General features: G+C 33.1%; 1 protein-coding gene across 3 annotated transcripts in view; it reads left to right on the top strand.

The window, feature by feature from the left end:
• The window catches only part of cpo (RNA-binding protein), a 215,748-nt gene that overhangs the window by 165,817 nt on the left and 27,098 nt on the right, over nt 1–22,833 (top strand). For 2 of the 3 annotated variants that reach the window (XM_089094294.1, XM_089094295.1), the window contains exons 6-7: nt 9,022–9,173; nt 21,223–21,410. In XM_089094294.1, coding sequence (XP_088950420.1) covers nt 9,022–9,173; nt 21,223–21,410 — 340 coding nt within the window. Of the gene's footprint in view, nt 1–9,021; nt 9,174–21,222; nt 21,495–22,833 lie in introns of all 3 variants that reach the window. The other variant, XR_016142217.1, reaches the window with a different exon arrangement.

Below are 22,833 nucleotides of genomic sequence, written 5' to 3'. Positions count from 1 at the left end.
TATCTATTCTAATTAAACAGCCCTTTTGATTCAGAGATTTGTGGTTCGAATAAAATTTAAACCTTAGCGTAAAGAGTTAAGCATTGTCTAAGAGGTGAACCCCTTCATATGCCCATTAATTTCTGTTCGTTTTAAGTTTTAATGTTGCTCGTTACTTTCAGTTGAAAAATTTGTTGTTTTTTTTTATTTAATTTACGGATAAGAGTGACGTAAGGAAAAATGTACATTTGGGAAAAGCGAAAAATTGGGTTTTGGCATTTGAGCCGATTCCAGTCGTAAAGAGGGATTGGCTCAATTAGCCTCTTAACCTCCAGCTGTGAGAACACATCTATAGGGCTATATATTTGCATAACGGGGGAGGGGATAAAGCACAGTGCAAATACTTTTAGGAATGATACTATAGCATTTCGTTTTGCGGAGGAGTGATTGTACGCTAGACCTAGTAATAGTTGCAACAGTTGAAGTAGTGGAAGCAGTAGGAATAAGATAACTTATTAATTGAGTTTTCTTCTCATTGGTTCGTTCATTAATTTGTTACTTAATCAGCTTCGGGAATAAAAGAAATGGTTAAAGCGTTTTATTTCGGTCCGTATTTTAAACAATATGCTATACGAAAAATGTGGTTCAATACCGTTCTCTAGGGCTATAATCAAAGAAAGGTTGAGGTGGCTAGGGCACGTTGTGCGGATGAAGGATGACAGATTGCCGAAGATTGTTCTTTCTGGCCAACCGTCTAGGGCTAAACTGAAAGTAGGTCGTCCTCGTCTAGGGTGGGAGGACTTCATAAAGAAAGATTTAAAGGAAATGGGAACTTCGTGGGCGGGTGCAAAGGGGAGTCTTTGAATAGATTGGGATGGAGGAGGAACGTACGTAGCTGTGTTGGCCTCAGGCGGCTTGCTGCTGCGGTGAGTTGTTAGTAGCAGTAGTAGTGGTAGTCTTCCTTATCAACTAGCTAATACTCATAAACCCTAGAAAACCTGACATCCCGAATTTTTGAATTGTCGTAGCATTTGGGTTTTTTCAATCGTTTGCCTAAATTACAGAAAGTTAAAAGTATATACGAATTGTAATGTTTGGGGGAGGGGTATATGTAAAAAGTTGGCTCCCCCGTTAGTAATTTTACCCTTTCTTTAATTTTTACAGCTTTCGACATTCTGGGGGAGACACATGGCCCTAAAGCTACCCCCTGGATCTGCCTGTGTGCATGAGCTACCATTTTCTCCGGATTCTGGGATAAAAGAAACAGCACAATGATGGTCACTGATAGTCGGGTCGTCGTTGTACTGGTTGTTGATACGGGTTACAGTGCGTTCCGGATAGAAATTGCAATTTAATTTGTATTTACTTAAAGTTTAATGCGAATTCACTGTGAACCTGGAACGCTTTATTAACTAATTCCTTGATTCGCATTATAATTAATGATTAAAAATGAGTAATTTTAATGAGTAATGAGTAAAATATGAAAAATCCACATCTCAATGCAGTCCCCCCCCGCCCCCCATCCACTCCTACTGTTAAAAAATTAAAATATCGGCTTAAAGAAGGTTTTTTTCTTATTTTTGACAAGATAAAGGGCGAAAAAATTGCCAAATGGAAACTATGAAACACTGATAATGGAGACCCAACTCTGCACGTGAAAAATATAAAATTGACATTCACTGTCAAGCCAAAAATGTTGTGAAGGGCAAAAATGACCAACAATGGTAAATAAGAAAGGAATAATGGGAAAAAGGGGGAACTGAAGAAATTTGTGTATGGGTACGCATATTTTACAATGATCTGACAAGAGTTTCCCAAATTGAATATTTTTTCTCATCGATAGTTTTTTTGGTTCTTCCTTTTCCCATCTATTTTCTATCGGGAAAAACATAAGAGATAAGTTGAAGAAACAAGAAACTGATAATCTTTTTTCTGAAGGTCCATCAACTCATTGATCAAAATATAACTGCATAAAGCTATCTATTATTTCAAAGCTATTATTCTGAAACCATGAATCAAATCATAGACTGTGAAATCATTATTTTCAAATTCATTTGGGTTTTCCTTTCTTTTTTATTAAATTCTGTCATTTTTGTTAGTTGTTCCAGATCAACTCACACTTAGTAAACGACTTTCAAGTTAAGTTAGCAGGGCATAACATTCAATATTTTACATGTCATTATGAATTTCAACTCTAATTAATTTCATTTCACGACCTTAAATGCTATGAATTGATCAATTTGAGAATAATTTAAGTGAAAAATTTATAATTTAGCAAATTAGTGCAAATTATACTGATAATTAACTGCAAATTGGTTTTAGTTTAATTCTAGTTATAAACTTTTATGATAAGTTAGAAAATTATTGCTGTACTGAACCTTTACATTTTGCTACAGGGATGTAAAAAGTAGGGTGGGGTCTCTGGAAGTCCCCCCAAATCTTGAGGTTTTTAAGATGTCTTCTATAATACCCTATATATTCTTTATATATGAAATTTTTGTTATGATTTGTCTAATGTTGACAGTTTTTTCTGAGTTGTATTCTTCCCCCTCTTCGAAAAAAAACCAGCTATTATAAATCTTAAATGACATAACTTAAACTTTTTTTTTAATTTTTTTGTTTATAACCATCAATTTTTTTTTTTTTTTTTTTTTTTTTTTTTCTTCTTGGGATTATTAAAAAGGTCAGACCCTCTCCTCAACCTCAAATTCTTTACAATAAAGTTTTACAGTGCCATTCTGAAAGCATTGAGTGTATTTGAGCTTTAACAGTTATTCTTAAAGCGTTGGAGACAAAAAGTCAAACCTTAGTGTATTAAATAAATAAAAAAGTTTTTTTACTGAAAGTAAGGAGCGGCATTAAAACTTAAAACGAACAGAAATTATTCCGTATATGAAAGGGGCTGTCCCCTCCTCAACGCCTCGCTCTTTACTTTAAAGTTTTTTATTGTTTTAAAAAACAAAGTTGTGAGGCAGAGTCAAACTTTAGCGTAAAGAGCGAGGCGTTGAGGAGGGGACAGCCCCTTTCATATACGGAATAATTTCTGTTCGTTTTAAGTTTTAATGTTGCTCCTTACTTTCAGTTAAAAAAAAATTTGTTTTTTACTAGTTAATTTCTGAACTATTTTGAATTAATGCAGCTTTGATTTTGGCTTACCGTACATGAATAATTAAAACGAAATTCGCATATTAATTTTCCCTTTTTTGGCTATTTGGCTTTCTGGAAATTTTGTTCTGACGTAACTTACGAATTAACTTACGTAACAAATTTCTATATTCGTATGTTTTTATTACGTATATTAGGGAGTTCGCTCCCTAGTCAATACCTCGCTCTTTACGCTAAAGTTCGAATTTTGTCCGAACCACAAACCCCTGAATCACAAAGGTCGGTTAATTAAAATAGATAGCTCTTTTGAAAGTACTAAAAAAACTTTAGCGTAAAGAGCGAGGTATTGACTAGGGGGCAAACCCCCTCATATACGTAATAATTTCTGCTCGTTGTCAGTTCTAATGTTGCTTCTTAGGCTACTTTCAGTTGAACAAAATAGTTTTTTTATTTAATTTCAGATCATTTTTTAAATAATGCTGGGAAATCTGGCACCCCTTTCATAGAAATGTCCCTTCCCCCAAGGAAATATCCTCCTTGGAAAGATCCTCCCCCGTAACCCCTGACCCCCCCACTCCAAAAAAATTCCTCCTGAAAACGCGTTTATACTTTCCAATAATTAATACTATATGTAAACAATGGGAAAAGTTTACAACTTGTTGCCCGTTCTTCAGGAGTTGTGTGACAATCAATCATCCTCTAAGACATGTTAACTCGATTTTTGATTATACTGAACAAAATGGTTATCTCGAAAGTTTGATTGGGGGTCTTCGGGAAAAAAATTAGCGGGGGTGGCGGCCAAGTTGCCCTCTATTTTTTTGGTCACTTAAAAAGGGCACTAGAACTTTTAATTTCCGTTCGAATGAGCCATCTCACGACATTCTAGGACTACTGGATCGATACGATCATCCCTGGAAAAAAAAAGAAAAATAAACACTCATCCGTGATCTTTCTTCTGGCAAAAAATACAAATTCCACATTTTTGAAGATAGGAGCTTAAAACCTCATCAGGTTTCATAAAGTTCTCTGATACGCTAAATCTGATGGTGTGATTTTCATTAAAGTTCTATGACTTTTAGGGGTTGTTTCCCCCTTTTTTCTAAAATAAGACAAATTTTCTCAGGCGCATAACTTTTCATGGGTAAGACTAAACTTGATGAAACTTATATATTTGGTATCATCATAAAATTTTGATTCTTTAGATTTATGTATTGGTATCAAAATTCTGTTTTTTAGAGTTTCGTTTACTATTGAGCCGGGTCGCTCCTTACTTACAGTTCGTTGCCACGAACTGTTTGAAAGAGCAAGATATTAAGGAGGGTGCAGCTTCCGTGAGCAATCCCATGTCCTTTGGGTTGGAGGTTCGAGTCCTACCGTCGCCAATCCTTTTTCTTGGAGTTTGGACGGCGGTGTGGCTCAACAAGTTCAGCCACCTTAAGCATGGAGAGTTTAATGTTAACCAAATCCCCATGTAACATGAAGTTCACATGCTGTGTGCGGTGGAAACCGCTGGTCTTACTGCAAGCAGTAACAAAAACTGTTCCTTATATGAGGGAAGCTGCACCCTCCTCAATCTTCCGCTCTTTACGCTAAAGTTTGACTTTTTGTCCCCCGACACTTTAAAAAGGACTACTGAAGCTGAAATGTACTCATAAATGCTTTCAGTATCGCACTGTAAAACTTTAGTATAAAGAGCAGGGAGTTGAGGAGAGGGTCTATCTTCATTTTTAGTCATAAGAATTGAATACAAGAAAAAAAGTGTAGGCGAATACTAAAAAATAAATGGAAAAAAATATATAAATTTTTTGTCATTTAAAGTTTTGAATTGTGAGGAGGGAAGAGTATAACTCCAAGTAATATCTAATATTAGACAAATTATAAGACCAAATTATAATCTCTTATAGAAGGAATATATAAGAAACTATAGAAATCGTTGTAAAACCTCAAGACTTAGGGAGAGGGGCAGCGTTTTGAAACTCCCACCCTCCTGTTCACATAGCTGCAGAATAATTCAATTCAATTCAAACTTTTTATTTCCTCCGAATACGAAGAGTAAAAAAAAATAAAATAAAAATAATAACCGCTAATCAACAGGCCATAAAATGTGAAGCTTTGGTACAGTGACAATCATCTAACGTATGATAACAGCCCCAAAAAAGCATCTTCTAATTTATCTGAACGTTCACCGAGAAGGAGAAAATTAGGGAATAAAACTGTCCCCTTTGAGGTTTCAGGTCAACTTCCTCCCCCCACACCTACACAAAGGCCATTCGACTCCCCTCTGTAGTAGCAGATGCACAATTATATATCATTCTACATAATTTTATCAAGCCTAAAATGAATTAACTTAATTTAATAAAAAATTGAAATAAACATTCATACGTGTATAATAACCGTTTATCTTTGTATGGACTGCGTGCATCGAATGCGTAACTGTGCCGCATTAGTGCTCTGAAACTGTGAAGCTCAATATAGATTTTTTTTCGATTATTTTAAGTCAATGGGCTATCTAAGAATTTTCATTAATTTTCAAGTAATTTCTCAATCGGTAGCTTTTCTCCCTCTTTGGGATAAAAATGTTGCCCTGTCCCACAAAGTGGCAGAAAACGCCACTTCAATGTGACATAATCCTTTTTGCTTTTAATTTCCGGTCAAATAGGCCTACTTATTATCAAAACACTGTTTTGCCAAGTAAAACGTAGATTTAAAAAGTCGGGTTTACGGGTTCAGTTATCCTCATCACATCTAGGGTAATCCTGGGAATGGTATTAGCAGTTAACAGATAGCTAATTTAAAAAAAAAAGAAAAAGTTGTTTCAAATGAATGTAAAGAGCAATTGTTGACATCATTGGGTATACGTGGCGGACTGTCTCCTCCTCAGCATTCCGCTCTTTACTTCAAAGTTCAACTTTATGTCCCAAATGCTTTAAAAACGACTGCTCTAGCACAAGGGCGATTGGAACTGTATAGAAAGTATTTTTCACTATACCGTAAGAATGGAAGAGCATATTTATGTACATTTGCTTTAAACAATTTAATTGTTTTTTTTAATTTTCATTTTTGCACATTTAAATACTGTTTTAGCTAATCATTTGAACGTTTTTGCACATATTAATGCCAATTACTTGCATTCACGAATGGTTTCACTATGCAACTTTATCGCGAAGCCAGGGGGGGGGGGGAATAGCTTATGAGTGTTGTAAGTTTTAATGTCGCTCTTTACTTTTATTTGAAAAAATTCTGTTTTATTTAATTTTAATCGAAAGGGCCAAAACACTTACGTTCTATTTACAACATGTTTTTATGATAGTTGAAAAAATAAAAAATTGTTATCTCTCATTAATCTCCCTAGTTTTTCCACGAGATTTGTATTTTTTCTTCCCCATAGTAATTCTAGATGTACCAACTCTTTGTTGTTGTTTTTAATAGGTCTCTGTGGGGTGATACTCTTTTCATACAACGTCTATTTCGCCAGGTGAAACTAATGGAAATCCCAATTTGTAAACCTCCCTCCAATCAATAATGAACCTAATTGTCTGTGTCACCACCTGTTAAAACATGTGTTACTTGGTTTCCTTGATAAAAAAAATGGAACATACATGCCATTTGAATGATGTTTTCTCTGCTCTTATCGCCTTGCTCTTGGAAACAGAATTGAGTATTATTTGCAGCAACATAAATGATTTGCATCATTGGCTGATTAATCAGTCTAATTTTAGTCTAAATTAATTGGGATGCTCCTTTACTAAACGGACTCTTTTATATAGTGCTAGTTTGGTTAATGCTAATGAAATAAAATAAAATAGGATGAATATATAATAGTTTAGAAACAAATTTGGGCTATATATTTGCATATTAGGGGGGGGGAGGGCAAAGCATACCATATATTAAATAAGTAACCTAACCTAGGTACCTTCTCCTCCTCCCCCCCCCTAAACCCCAAAAAACAACAGTTTAAATATAGTTCCTGAAGTGAGAAACCTTTTGTTTATATCCCACAAGGTAGCGTAAACCTGTTTATTATCACGCGTCTCGGTCTATTTCGTGACTGGTTTCCATTGCAGTATATAAAAGAGTCCGTTTAGTACAGGAGTGCCTTAATTAATCTAGTTTAGAGATATGTCAAGGAATGCACCGGGATTATATTGTAGAATGACTGTTGGATTTGTCTATTCTGTAACCAAACAAGGGGCATGGAACATCCCCATATTTTAACTTCTGGAACCTATAAGAACTTCGATTTTTAAAAGAGGGGCTGAGGATCAGTAATGGAAAAAGAGGGGTCTTTCTAACTCTGAAAATGGAGTGAATGAAATTTTCGGGAATGGAATTAAAGCTCAAGTTGCGATTGTCTTTTCAAGTTCATGCCTCACTTGTTTGATTGGTTAGAGTGCTTGAATTTTCACGGACTCTGAAAATTCTTTTTCTAAATGGAAAGCTTTCGGAGCTAGATTGAAACCCCAAGTTGGGGTGTGGAAGGTATAGCCGAGGTTCTACTTCGTGACTTCTCTGAAAATAAGTTCAGACTTTGTGGAGAAAATTCAAATCTGATGTAGGATCAAGGTCGTATCCAGGGAAAATGTACGAGGATTGGAACAAAAAAAAATAAATGTCTTTTCCCAGCTTCTTTTCTAAAATCAGTGAAACAACTTAAAGCATCAAGTGAAATGACATGCGGAGGGGCCTCGCCCGGGTTCTCCCTCGAAATATCAACGTTCTTTCGATTTTTCATTGCTTTCCAGTGTTTTTCGTATATTTTGCCTGTCTTTCTCTTTGTTTATTTTTTTTTCAAAATTGCACGTTTCTCATTTCGCAACAGAATAATTAAAGAAATTTTTTTTTCTCATTTTTATCTTGCTTTGGTGTCCTCACTGAAGTAATTATAATAACTGTTTCTCCTGACGTGGATTAGTTTGCGCTAATTTTATATTTTTTTTGGTGGTGGTTTTATTTGTTTTTAAGTTTTTGTTTTTTTTTGTTTTTTTTTATGTTCTTCTTGTGTTTCTTTCGTGTTGAAGACGCCTTGTTTGGATACAGGCGAAATATCCGCGTTGTTTTATTTTTCGTCTTTTCTTTCCACTGTCCGCAGTCTCGTTTGTTATTTTTTTCATTGAGATTTTTCTCTCTGTTGGTTTTTACGTTTCTCATCCGGTTTATAAGCCAGGTTACTCTGTATTGAATTTCTAATAGGTAAAAAAATGTTTGAATTTTTTGTGTCTGTCTCTGCTAAAGGCCTATTATACCTTTTATACTCTATATTGTCTCTGTTTAAGGTCTATACCTAAAGGTCTATATATATTAAGGTCTATATATATATATATATCGTATATATATATATACACACATATATATATATATATATATATATATATATATATATATATATATATATATATATATATATATATATATATATATATATATATATATATATATATATATATATATATATATATATATTAATATATATAATTAATATTATTATATATCTATTAATATATATCGAGAAGGGACTTTTTATTTATAAACGTTTGAACAACGCGTTTTTAAGTTGATTTGTTATATACAAAGCAGCTCGTGCGACGAGTAACCAAAGCTATAAAAAAAAAATTGAATAAAAAAAGGTAAATTAAAAGAATTTGCTGTTTATGTTAATTAAACTTATTTTGATAAAATTAGAAAAGATTTGTCTTTTCTAATCCCCCTATATCTATTAATATTGGACTAACAAGTTGGGAAGTAGGGGGCTTCTTTTAGTAGTCTTATGTAGAAATTAAGACAAGGCTAAATATGTTCTCATAATTTTTGTATAAGCTTCCTCTCTAACTCTTAAAATGATTATTATACCGATTAAGGCCAGGCTAAGTATCGGCTGATTCATGTAAACTATTTTTTTTTTAGGTTCTAGCCAACTTTTTATTTTGTTTTTATTTCCAGAGGAACTAAGTCAAGCATTTTTCCCAACCGCAGCAGATATCTGGACACATCATCCTGCACTAGCCTATTCGGCAGCATTTGCCAATGAACATACAAATGCAGCACTGCAGCACGCAGCTCTTGTTCACCCAGCACTTCATCCTCAACTGCCAGTACGTTTTTTTGGACAGCCGTGACTTTTGGGGAACTTGGGAAAGGGGGAGGCAAGCGTAGTTACGGTGATTAATAGTTTCTTCTCTGCACTTTTCTACTTATGCTTTAGCTTTAATTTGTTATTTCACACTATTTCATTCAGGGTTGCCGACTTTTTGGTCGATTAATGTGTCCCCTGAGCATCCAAAAATGTGTTGTTGTTTTTTTTAGCTAAAACGTATCCATCTTGGAATTTCCAAAACTATAGGTTATTTTTTACCAGTTGTTTTATAGACCAAAACCCGCTTTGTAAAGTGGTCAATTAACATGAAATGTATTGAAAACAAAAAGAAATCCATATAAATCATTAATACAAAATGAATTAGTGTGAATGTACGAAAGTCATGTAAATATGTAAATCCCTTAGTTTGCAAAAAAATCATTTACTTACGATCATTTACTCTTGCAAAACCTGGATGCTAAAAAAAAAAAAAAAAAAGAAAAAGCATTACTTCGGCGAAAAGTAACATTTTTTTTTATCAAAATATATATCTAGTTGAGAAATGTTTTGTTTTATGTCATAAATTTACAAAATATGTCTCTTTTTGTCCTTTTGTGTCTCAAATTTCTAAAATATGTAATTTTTTTCCCTTTTATGACAATACGTCCCGGCACATGGAATACGTCCGTTTCATATAAAATTTGTCCAGTTGGCAGTCAGCCCTAAAGGTTGTACTTGACACTTCATAAATGATTGCCAAAAACCGTTTACTAAGCTGCATGGCCGTACCAGGATTTTTTTTCGGAGGGGGTTTTACTAATTTTTTTTTTTGGGGGGGGGGGAGGTACACAAACAAAAACTAAAAAAACGCATACAAAATTTTTTATATCCATTTTTGTTACGTTTTTACGAGTCAGACAAACTTTTCGGAGGGGGGGGGGGTCAAATCTGGTACCCACCGCTATAACTGTATCAAGGAAACGAGACACGAAACCCGCAAAACGGGTATTTGCAATAGAGAAGTGGAATACAAAGCGTGGTCTTCATTGCGTTTACCATATTTAAACTGTTGTTTTTTGGGGTTTAGGGGGGGGTACCTAGGTTAGGTTACGTATTTAATATATGCTATGCTTTACCCCCCACCCCCCCCTACCCCCTAATGTGCAAACATATAGCCCAAATTTGTTTCTAAACTATTATATATTCATCCTGTTTTTTTATTAGCATTAACCAAACTTGACTTCTTTTGTGTGTACCATATTATGCACAAGTACCGAATTTTCTTTACTGAATGTTTAAAATCTCTTGTAGATATAAATATTGTATATATTAACCATGTTGTTTAAATTGTTTTTAAAATTAAAATTTTAACTTAAAAAGCATGTTTTAAGGGGTGATTAGCCACGTCATCAGTAGAATATCTTATATTCATTTTAAGTTTTAACTTTGCTCTTTACTTTCATTTCAAACTATAATCATTTGTGTTTTCACTGTCAAAATATTTTTCTGTTCTGACCTATTCTATCTAAATATTCTGACTGCATTTTTATTTACAATTTGATCAGATACTTTTCCATTCTCACAAGGTTTATATTTTTGCGTTTACTTTCAACGTGCGCAAGGCTTTGTTTTGGGAAATATATTATTTTAAACAAAGTTCAAAAAATAGTGAAATTATATAACAAAAAATAAGGCGAAGAATTTAAAAAAGCTGAGGATTTTGGAGAAAAGAGAAGGACCCAAAGGGACCAGCGTATTTGCTTGTATTTTTGCTTTTCAATTATGCCCTTTTTTGAATGTAAATATCATAATCAGTTTTCCAATTTCCAATTTGACGAAAATGAAACTTGAAAAAAAATTCATAGTTTCAGATATTCCAGTAAAGAATTTAGACTATTCAGTACAAAACCAATAGTTAATTAACAAACTGAATTTTTCAATGACTGCCAAAATGTCGTTCATTAAAAGCAAGGTCGACTACTTTATGATGTGATTGTTGTATTCTGTATGTGTTTGTAATTAACGAAATGAATTTTTCAAAGACTGAAATTATGGCGTACACATAAGCAACCAGATCGAATACGGTATGCATGTTAGTTTTTGATTAAGTATTTGTGTTTAAGTAAAGAAATTGATTTTTTAATGACTGCCAATATGTCATATTGATTAACAACCATATCGACTACTTAACGATTGTGATTTTTGGATTCATTATTTGTTTGGAATTAAAGAAATGAATTTTTTAAAGACTGCCAATATTTAATTCACAATAGAAACCAGATAGAAACATGTACGAATGTGATCGTTTGATTAATTATTTGTTTGTAAGTAACGAAATTAATTTTTTAAAGACTGCCAATATGTCATATTCATTCACAATAAGATTGACTACGGTATGCTTGTGATTGTGTGATTCTGTATTTGTGTGTAAATAACAAAATTAATTTGTCAAAGACTGTCATTCTGTCATTTTCATTAGCAACTAGATTGACAATTGTACGATTATGATTTTTTGATTCTGTATTTATTTTTAAGTAACGAAATTAATTTTTTAATGACTGCCAAAATGTCATACTGACTCGAAATAAGATTGACTACGGTACGATTATGATTGTGTGATTCTGTTTTTGTGTTTAATTAACAAAATGGATTTTTTAAAGATTGTCAAAATAGCATTTTGATTCAAAACAAGATTGACAAATGTATGCTTATGATTTTATGATTCTCTATTTGTGTGTAATTAAAAAACTGAATTTTTTAATGACTGCCAAAATGTCATATTCATTCACAATAAGATTGACTACTGTATGATTGTGATCGTGTGATTCTGTATTTGTGTGTAATTAACAAACTTAATTTTTTAATGATTGCCAAAATGGCATATTCATTCACAATAAGATTGACTACGGTATGCTTGTGATTGTTGGATTCTTTATTTGTGTGTAATTAAAGTAATGAATTTTTTAAATATAGCCAATATGGAATTCTCGAGAAGCCATATCGACACCGGTATTCATATGATCTTGTTATTAAGTATTTGTTTGGAAGTAACAAAATTAATTATTTAAATATAGCCAATATGGCATATTCACTCAAAATCAGATCGACTACTGTATGATTGTGATCGTTTGATTATGTATTTGTGTGTAATTAACAAAATTAATTTCTCAAAGACTGCCAATATGGCATTCTCATTAACAACCAGGTCGAATAATGTATGAATATGATTGTTTGATTATGTATTTGTTTTTAAATAACAAACTAAATTATTTAATGACTGACAATATGTCATACACATTAACAATCAAATTGACTACTGTATGATTGTGATCGTTTGATTATGTATTTCTGTGTAATTAAAAAAATTGATTTCTTAATTACTGCCAAAATGTCATATTTATTCAAAAACAGATTGACCACTGTATGATCGTGATTTTGTGATTCTGTATTTGTTTGTAATTAAAAAAATTGATTTCTTAATGACTGCCATAATATCATTCATTCACAGCAAGATCGACCATTGTAAGATTATGATTTTGTGATTCATTATTTGTTTTTAAGTAACAAACTGAATTTTTCAATTACTGACAAAATGTCATTCATTCACAATAATGTCGACTACTGTATGATTGTGATTTTTTTATTCTGTGTTTGTGTGTAATTAAAAAACTGAATTTTTTAATGACTGCCAATATGTCATATTCATGCACAATCAGGTCGACTACTGTATGATTATGATTTTGTGATTCTGTATTTGTGTGTAATTAAAAAACTTGATTTTTTAATGACTGCCAAAATGTCATATTTATTCAAAACCAGATTGACTAAGGTACGATTATGATTGTTTCATTTGTTTGATTCTGTATTTGTGTGTAATTAACAAACTGAATTTTTTAATGACTGCCAAAATGTCATTCATTCACAATAAGATCGACTACTGTATGATGTGATAGTTGGATTATGTATTTGTTTGTAATTAACAAACTGAATTTTTTAATGACTGCCAAAATGTCATATTCATTCACAATAAGATTGACTACTGTATGATTTTGACCATCATCTGGATTGTAAAAATTTGTATTTTCAATAGACAATTTGATATACCAAGTGGAAAATGAATAAGTCATTGAAAATAACTTAAATTTGAGCTATATTTGTTTTTGATTGTGATTTTTGTAAAAATTACAGCAATTAAAGTCAACAGAGGAATGTTTCCATGGGGCATCTAGATGCTACCAGTGGGCTACCGTTTCCCCAGTGCTGTCTCATTGATGTTTTTATAATTATTTGTAGATAATCTACAATTAGATTAGTGGTTGCTTTCAAGTGGCCTTCTGAATTACTCAACTAATTAGGGGCAGTTAAAAATTAGGAGACAAAATTGTTTGTATAGGATGAATCTTCTGGGGTTCTTCGAAATTAGAGCGGAAGGTTAAAGAATAGGATGAATAGTATGTATAGGATGAATCTCCTGGGGTTCTTCGAAATTAGAGCGGAAGGTTAAAGAAGCAGCGGCCATGGGATAGCCCTTGTAATCATATTAAAAAGAAAGAAATTAAGTATATAAAAAGAAATATTTCTAAATGAAAGTAATGAACGACATTAAAACTTAAAATGAGGTTAAATAACTTTGCTTACAAAGTGGGGTACCATTGCTTAGGGAATGAAATTAGAAAGACTTCTTAGAGCAATCAGAAAGACGTATTTTGTTGTAATTGGTTCAAACAGTGAAATTCTTAGTTCAAATATCTACTAATGGGGGGAAAAAGCACTTACAACTACTAGTTATCTACATTTGCTTCATTCTAAAATGCTTTCAGGAAAGCACTAGTCAAACTTGGGAGTCTAAAAGGGTGGAAGCCCGCCTAATATGAGATTATTTCTTTTTGTTTGAATTTTTAGCATCGCTTCTTGCTTTTATGTAAAGAAGCTGGTTTTGAAATAATTAATTTTCATAAGAAAACGAGTCTTAATGAGCCAATTTGTCCGCTCTGAAACAATAAATTAAAACTGAACTAATTAAAATAACTAAATCAGTTTAGTTTGAGTGACTAAATTAGTTTAAGATAAACACAAAATGAATTATGAAGACGATCATTTTTTTGCGATCGTTTTTTTAATATTCTAAGAAACTAAGTTAAATATTTTTATTTTTGTTTTACTATTTTACTTTCCTGATGCAAAATCAGTTTTAAATATTTGAATCTCAAAAAAACAAAAGACTTTAATTAATTCGTTAAAAAAAATTGGGCAGAAGTTAAACCAACTAAACTAAATGAAGTAGTTCAAATAGTTTCCAAGCCTAGTTCTGTCATCTTCTGTATGTCAAAAATGCAAAACAGAAATTAATCATGCAGAAATATGTTTATGTCAACAGTTAATTGATTATGTCATCACTTCTATATCATTAGAAATCTAAAATCGAAAGACAGTGACATTTATGAGTAGCTTTATATCATCTTTACTTTCTGTAAGCTATGAATTTATGTCCTTCACTTTGAATGATATTTTTTCGGGTTTGGGGTGGGGGATTTTCCCAAACTGAAGCTAGCATGTGATTTATAGGAAAATTATTAAACTCTTAAAGACTATATTTTTATGGGTGGAGGAAGGGCTTTTTATGGGCCTGATTTGTATTTTTGGATATACTGACCAATTTTTTTTTATTTATGTTTTTGGATTTATTTTTCGATTTATATTCTTTTTTTTCTTGTCCTTTTCAACTTTTTCTGTTGACTTTTTTATCCAACGATATCTATACTTCACTAATTTTTAAAGTAGAAAGAACACTGAAAAATAATATTTGATTGTTTAAACTGACCAAGTAAATACTTACACAACCTTACGTAACTTAAAAGGTTAGGTAAATTTGGGAATTCAATTTCTAATGAAATACACCTCTGTATACAATATGTGTCGGTAATAGCGCCAAATTTAACAAAAAGAAATATGGGTAAAAAGTAAGCCATGGTACCAAATCGCACCAACGGCACCAATTTGTGGCATCAAACAGGTTAAGAATTATTGCTTTCCTTTGAAGGTGTTATCTTTCAGAATTAACAGACAGTTAACGTCTGCATTTTTACAGAAGAAAGTATTGTCAAATTTAACTGATTACTTTCAGTCATTTATTTTCACGTTTCAACTTGGCAACACTGATGAAAATGTGGCACAGCCGTAAAGACTTCACTATTTTGAAACAACCAAAATCAAAATCTTAAAAAACTGCAGTTTTCCGATATGAATGGACATAAGACAGGTTCAGAGCCCGAGAATTTTTTTTATTTCGTTGTCCTTGTCGCTTTAAGTCAATTTACAAGAGGATGTTTTTAGTTCTTTTCCTTTGAAATTTTAATTTACTCATTTGTCAAATTTTCTCGGCTAAAAAAAATTTTCGTCTGATTTTTGATGCCCAGAGATTGAGCCCTGGTCACAATGTTTTTCTTATTTAGTTTACTTATTTACTTATTTAGGTTCCGACCATCCTTGTGGGACGTTTTGGGGTCACTCCTCTTGCTAGCTCGTGCGTAAGGGATCGGTACATTGCTCTGTCTGGTGTGATACGTGATAACTGGGCTATCTTGAGGTTGTCGAAGCGGAAGTTCTCCATCCATCTTTTTCTTTATTTAGTTAATGTGTATTATAAATCAAATGTTCTCAAAAAATTTAAATAAACTTTATGAGTCGCAGGAGAATACATTTTACTAGCGTTTACGCTATGCCCAGGGAGGGGGGAAACCTAAAATTATTCTCTAATCAACAAGGACTCTGGGCAGAAAACTAGTGCATGCTTTATTTTCTTTCATTTTCACAAACAACATAGAAATGTACTACTGAAAATTAGCATACTTTGAAAAAAAAGAAGAAATATAAACCGAATGTTTAAGCCCAAATGAAAGTCTATCCCCAATATGCAAAGTTCCTCCTATGATGTGTAACAAGAAAAATACCACTATCTATACTAATAAAGCTCAATTCATGAGAACGTGAGTTGTCCTGTTTCTTTTTGCACCTATCGAGCTACTTAGTAAAACTATTTTAAGGGCAGAGTATTCTTGTTTCTTTTTCTGAAATTATCTCATCTTGAGCTCTTTTTTCCTCCTTTTGCATCAGTTTCCTTCCCTTTTAATCCTTCTCTAGACCTCCCTTTCTTGGTGTATACATTGAGTTAACCCGCCTACCAAGGCAGAGTTGGAGATTTGGACTGTCTCGTTTTCCTTCAATCCACTTTTAGACTATTTAGGGAAATGCCCCCCCTGGTATATGATCGTTTTGCTTTCTAAAGATGTTTCCAAGCTTAACTTTCGTAACATACGCCCTGGGTGGATTCAAGGCGGTTCGTTTGCGAAAAGTTTAATTACTGCCTAAATGTCATATTCCTTCATAACAAGTTTGATTACTGCAGGATTGTGACCATAATCTGGATTGTTGAAATTTGTATTTTCATTGACAATCCGGTAATTTAAATGAAAAAATGGAATAGCCATTAAGAATAGCTTAAAAAAGAGCCAAATTTGTTTTTAGTAGTAATTTTGTAAAATTAAAGTCGTTAAGGTCGACAGAGGTTAGATGTTTTCCATGGGGCATCTACAGGGTACCAACGGGCTACCATTTCCCTAGTGCTGTCTTATTACCACTGTGAAATACGAACATAATAAATTGGTAAAACTCTTAATTAAGACCGTGAACGTTCAAAAATAAAATTTCAATGTATTTTTTTCTTCCTTTTCAGTGGATAAAGACTTCCAGATATGAAACTGAACTATTCAGACTCATAAATGTTTTTGGCTTTTCTTCCAACATTCACTCTCTTCATTAATACTTTTACCCGTTTATATTTTTATTTCAATTAGGTTTATTGACACATATTATTGACACGTGTATTATTTACGTGTATTATTGGCACGTGGTCGCTATGCCTCCTCCTCCTTTTTTTTAAGTGCTTCATGTCAACATTTTATTTTTAATATTTCAATTTAAAAATATCTTTGTTATATATATTATATATTATTTATATAGAAGTTTTAAATTTGAAAAATCTACAGTGTGTTCACTTTGCAATAGTGCTGTACACTCTTTGTTTAATCCTCTTTTAGCTGAAGCATGGCGTTAGAATTGAAATTTGGGTGCTAATAGTTATTATTTTTCGCTGTTTTTACCGAAATATCTGACATAACGAAATTCAAAGTATATTTTAGGAATTTAAACAGCTGAAAATGTGGATTGAATCGCGTCTCCATTGTGGATCATTTGCCATTTCTGTGTTTCATTATTAGTGAAATTTTTGTATTTACTTGAACTGAAGGTTCTAAGGTCAAGGGTATATAATTTTTAACAAATTCAACCAGAAAAAATTCTGATTAGAAGTTTTGAATATCCACAAATCCGTTTAATAAACTAATTCTTCTTCAACTAGCTAACAGCTTTAGAACCATCAAAAAGTTATATATTAATAAAAAGTTATAAAGTTATATAACCCCCTAATTTCAGAAACGACCCTCCCACGTAGTGGTGAATTTACCTCCACCCTAGTGCGTACCCTATACCTAGGCTATATAAATGAACAGTTTTTACAGACCGGACAGTTGTTACATATTCAGAATCAACAAAAAATCGTATTCTATTTTTGCATATATTGGTATCAAGTTTTTGGTTTTTAGAGTTTCGGTTTCGTTTCAGAAAACTAGATCTTGACTAACTCTTCACTTCAATGCTTAAAAAGTGAAAAAAAATAATCTTTTTATGTCACCAAAAAAAAAACTTCATGAAAATTCTAATGTAATCACTTTATTATTTAAAAAAAAAAGAAAAAACAAGCGAAAACTGAAGAAAACAGTAAGCTATACGAAAAGTGTGGATCAGTCCTTCTTTCTTGGGCTATAATGAGAGAAAGGTTGAGATGGCTGGGACACGTTTTGCGGATGAAGGATGATAGATTGCTGAAGATCGCCCTTGTCGGCCAACCGTCCAGGGCAAAACGAAAAACAAATCATCTCCGAATGTGGTGGGAGGATGTTGGAGGATATCATAACAAAAACTTGTACGACAAAATTCTAGGGGACCAACAGAATTATCAAGTCCTACACTAAAAAAAATATAAATTTCAAATTTTTCACGTCAAGAGTATACCTTTTTTCACCAGGGGTGATCGTATTGAATAAGTAGTCATATAGTTAAGAAATGGGTTCCGCGCAAACGGAAATCATGAGCTATAGTGCCCGTTTTAAGCACTGGAAATGCTCAAGGGCAAATTTGGCATCGCGTTAAAATTTCAATATTGCTGTTCAGTCAGGATAGCTGCCAACGTCAGGGTCTGACCCAATTGACTGACTGTGTCTCAAACAGTCAGCTGTGCAAAAACATGTGTGTCAAGCCCGCTTTCTAGGGCTATAATGAAAGAAAGGTTGAGATGGCTAGGGCATGTTCTGCGGATTAAAGATGACAGATTGCCAAAGATTGACCTCTTCGGCCAACCGTCTAGGGCTAAATGGAAAGCAGGTCGTCCTCGATTCGAGTGGTAAGATGTCGTAGGAAAATATTTGACGGAAATTGGAACTTCTTGGCAGGGTGTGAAGAGGAAGGCTTTGGATAGAATAAATGGAGGTGGGGCGTGCTTAGCTGTGTTGGCCTCAGGTGGCTTGGTGCTGCGGTGAGTTGTTAGTAGTAATAGCAGTATGTAGTCCTGTGTAGCTGTGTACCAGTTATTATGGAGGGGGGGGGGTATGATTAGATGTGTTTGGGAGGAGGGGCTTGCTACTATCAAAAACGGGATAGCTGTAGGTATATGGAGATCTTTTTCGTTAAAAGTTGAATTCTTAGTTTTTGCTAATTCCTTAAATATGGTCAGGCACGTGGCCACTTAACCAGGCAAGTGACCAAATGCACAAACAATTGGATTTCATTTACACTGTCCGTGGTACTCCTAACTCTTTTTATCACATAAGCTGAATCTTGCATTTGCTTTCGATTTTAAGATTTTTAGTTCAGCTGTTTTGGGGGGCGCTTGGTAAAGAAAATTCAATGAATCACAAATTGGCTGTATTTGCTATCCCGTAATATACTTTCTGGGAAGCATTAGTCAGGCTTTGGCATAAAGTTTGTGTGATTAATAGGGGATTAAGTCTCATATTTATATATCATAATCCTCATATATTCTTTCAAGTCTTAATTTTTCTCTTTACTTTCATTTTGAATACAAAGATCCTGTGTAAAATACTTTTTTCTAGTTTTTTTTCTATATGTTACGTTTTTAACAACATGAGATGTTTTATAAATTTGTATATATACTATTTACATAGTTATCTTATAAATGTGTATTTTTAATTTTTACATTGTTAATATTTTATCTGGATGAATGCCAGACAATGACTAATAGTATTAATGTGTTCAGGAGCTGGAATCCCCCTGTATAGTTTCCGTGTCCAAGATAGCGAACACAGTATAAATATAAACCAGTAAGTTTACTGCAGATAATTTCTGGCTCTTCATTCTCGGTGCGGACAAACAGCTCCTCCCACTTATTCTTGCATTAGCGCGTACAAACAGCTACTCTCATTTGATCTGCCATCAGCGGTCCAATTACCCTGGAACACGTATTTTGGCAGAAACTTTCTCAAAATGCCTTTGAAACCAACTTGAAATAATAACATCGCACTGCTAATTACCGATTTTCATATATGTATTGGAATAAATTAATTTAAGATTAGTTTCTTCAAAGTTTAGTGTTCCAACGTTGAAGCCAAGTTTCGTGTTCAAGAGAATCTGACTTGTCTACCCGTGAAAAGATCTAATGTCGCTTATGTTTATACGTTCTCTGGAGCACTCGCACCTCGGTTCGGGTTTGTACAAAGGGTGAGATATGGAAAGATCATACTGCCTATAATTTATATACCGTGATAGCGAATTAGCGCAGATTATATGTTATTACGGAAAAAGGCCATATTTTTGTGAGTTTTGTTCGTATTTATACGTATCGTAAAAACTCGAATGTTTGAAGAACAAGATGGTTTTTTACGTGGTTGGTCCAGAATATCATATCCTCTTAATTTATGTACAATTTCTACATGTTTGAAAGTTTAGTAAAATAAACTAAAACGGCAAGAAAAATAAAGCAGACATAAAAATTGTTTTTACTTAAAATCAATAAAAACAAACAAGGGCTTCTGGTTTAGTGAAGCCCTTTGTCGAAATGTATAATTTTCTAAAAAAAAAAAAAAAAAAAAAAAAAACTATTTGTGATTTGCAATTTATATAATTGATTGTCATTTCTACCGAGCATTTTATAGAAAAAAGATATGTTTTTAGAGCCACAATTTTGTTTTAGAAAGGATAGTTCATGAGGCAGATCTTAGGATAAGGGAACTTCCATTCCCTTTTTATTTTTGAATGTGTGGTTGTAACCCAGCGAAATGAAACAGACTTTTCACATCGTCATTAAATAGAGATTTATTTCAAAAAAGCCAGATGGACCTAATTCGTATTTTGGATTCAAACACAAACCAATAGCATCAGAAAAAACAGGAAAGACAAAACTTACTTATGGTTCATTCACGATGAGCTCTACTAATAGCAAGAATTAGGTAGCGGTAACTTGAGCTAAACTTGAGATAACTTCAGCTGTTTCATGCAACTCTCTGATTGGCTGAAAAATACTAAGGGAAATTCTGATTGAGTTAAATTAGCGCTAGCTAAAACTCGGTATTGGTAAAGTCTCTTTGTGAAGTGGCATTTAATTTCTTTTAGCTTTCAAAAAGTACAGTTGCTAATTTATCTTTTTGTCTTTTAAGGGGTATTCCTTTAATCCTACAGCATTGACATCACTACAAGGCTCACTAAACTTACTTCGACCCAGGTCAGTTGATTAACACCAACTTTCCATACCATCATTAAGAAAATCTTATTAAAAAACCAACTATCATATGCACACATGGACCGAATTAGTAATTCACAGTAAAAAAATCAACCAATAATATGGGAAAAACTAAAAACAATTTCCACTTAAGAAAAACCATGAAAATTATTTAAGCTTTCAAAAACACATTTTCTAACTTGACCTTTTCGTTTTTAAGGGGTATTCCTTCAATCCTGCAGCATTGGCGTCACTACAAGGATCACTGCCCAATATATTTACTTCAGCCCAGGTCAACCAACAAGTTTCAAACCCCAGTATCCAGAACGTATCCGGTGCTCCATTTTATGTTACTGCTAATATGGGACATTGCATGTCAGAGCAGGCTGTAAAGGATGCGATTGCAAGGTTAGTTGGTAGATGGAAGCTGTAGATCAAATCTGCGTTGGTCAAATTTGTGCCCTCCCCCCCAGTCTTCAAGACTGTGCTAAGGTACTTGTGATGTGAACTCGTCAGCACATAGTTTAATAAATGCACTTTTTGTCAATCAAGGAGGTTCACAGAGTTCACAATTTTTTTCTCGCTACGCACACTCACCGGTGAAGTCCTTGGTAAACACCATGCTTAAGTGCAGAATTTTTAGGCAAAAGAATGGGCTGAATTAGGGAGGCCTTGAGAAAAAGGATGCCTCGAAAAAAAAGTTTTGACCAAAAAGTCGGAATTATTGAATGCCATAACTTGACGAAAATCATTTTGACCAAAACACTTTGACTAAACCAGTTTTTTCTAAACTGGAATCACTAATAAAAATTACGATTAACGCGGTCCTTAAACTTGAAGCTTCTTAGGGGAAAATTATTTGACCAAAAAGTTTTGACGGGGAGCAGCCTTGGCAAAAAAAATGTCTAGACAAGAAAAAGCTTTGACTAAGTACTTGATCAGCAAACGCCTAGATCAAAAAATATTTTGACAAAAAATGCCTTTGTCAAAAATAGTCGACGAATTCAGTCTTGACCAATAAATCATGACCAAAACAAGAGTAACTGAAGCCGACAACATACGCAGGTGCTTAAAACAGCAGCTTTTCAGGTAGAATAATAAAGCGTTTTATTCACGATCTTATTGATCGAAGTTACTGAAAATAAGTTATTCTCCTGATAAATTATGGATCAACAACTTTTTTGTCACCAAAATCTATTGACCAATATACTATATATTTGACCCATTAATATGTTTCTTGGATGTTTGACCAATAATTGATAAAAAAAAGAGGATTCACAGATAAAATTTTTGTTTTAGGATTCTGTTTGTCAATCTCCAGACTTAAGTTATACAAAGTGACTAGAAAATTACTTGAAAAAATGTTAAAACATGTTTTGGCAAAAAAAAAGCTTTGGCAAAGGCCTGGATTAAAAATATCTTGACAAATGATATTTTAATCAAAGAGGGTCTGATTAATTTGTTTTGACCAAAAATACTTGACTAAAACAAGAATTCTCAAAGCCCGAAACACTCACGGTGCTGTATCAAACAATTATTGTCATTTTATGTCGTAGAGCTCTTTAAAGAGATTTTTAAGGGCAGATTTGCGTAGATTTCTCATCAAAATTAATTTATTTATATGAGTTAAACAGTTACTATCTCTGTTTTGATAATTTTAATTACTATTCAATCTGTAATAATTTTGTAATTTATAATTTTATAAATATTGATCCATTTTTTGTCGTAGAACTCTTTAAAAGAGATTTTAAGGGCATATTTGTTTAGAAAGCTGATCAAAATTGATTCATTTATAAGGATTAAAACAGTTATTATCTCTGTTTTGATAATT

Source organism: Artemia sp. Qi Xiang Cuo, chromosome 9 (genome assembly GCF_049724085.1).
Source record: "Artemia sp. Qi Xiang Cuo chromosome 9, ASM4972408v1, whole genome shotgun sequence".
Classification (NCBI taxonomy): domain Eukaryota; kingdom Metazoa; phylum Arthropoda; class Branchiopoda; order Anostraca; family Artemiidae; genus Artemia; species Artemia sp. Qi Xiang Cuo.
The sequence above is the reverse complement of the archived record's forward strand: the minus strand, read 5'-3'. Positions and strand labels throughout refer to the sequence as shown.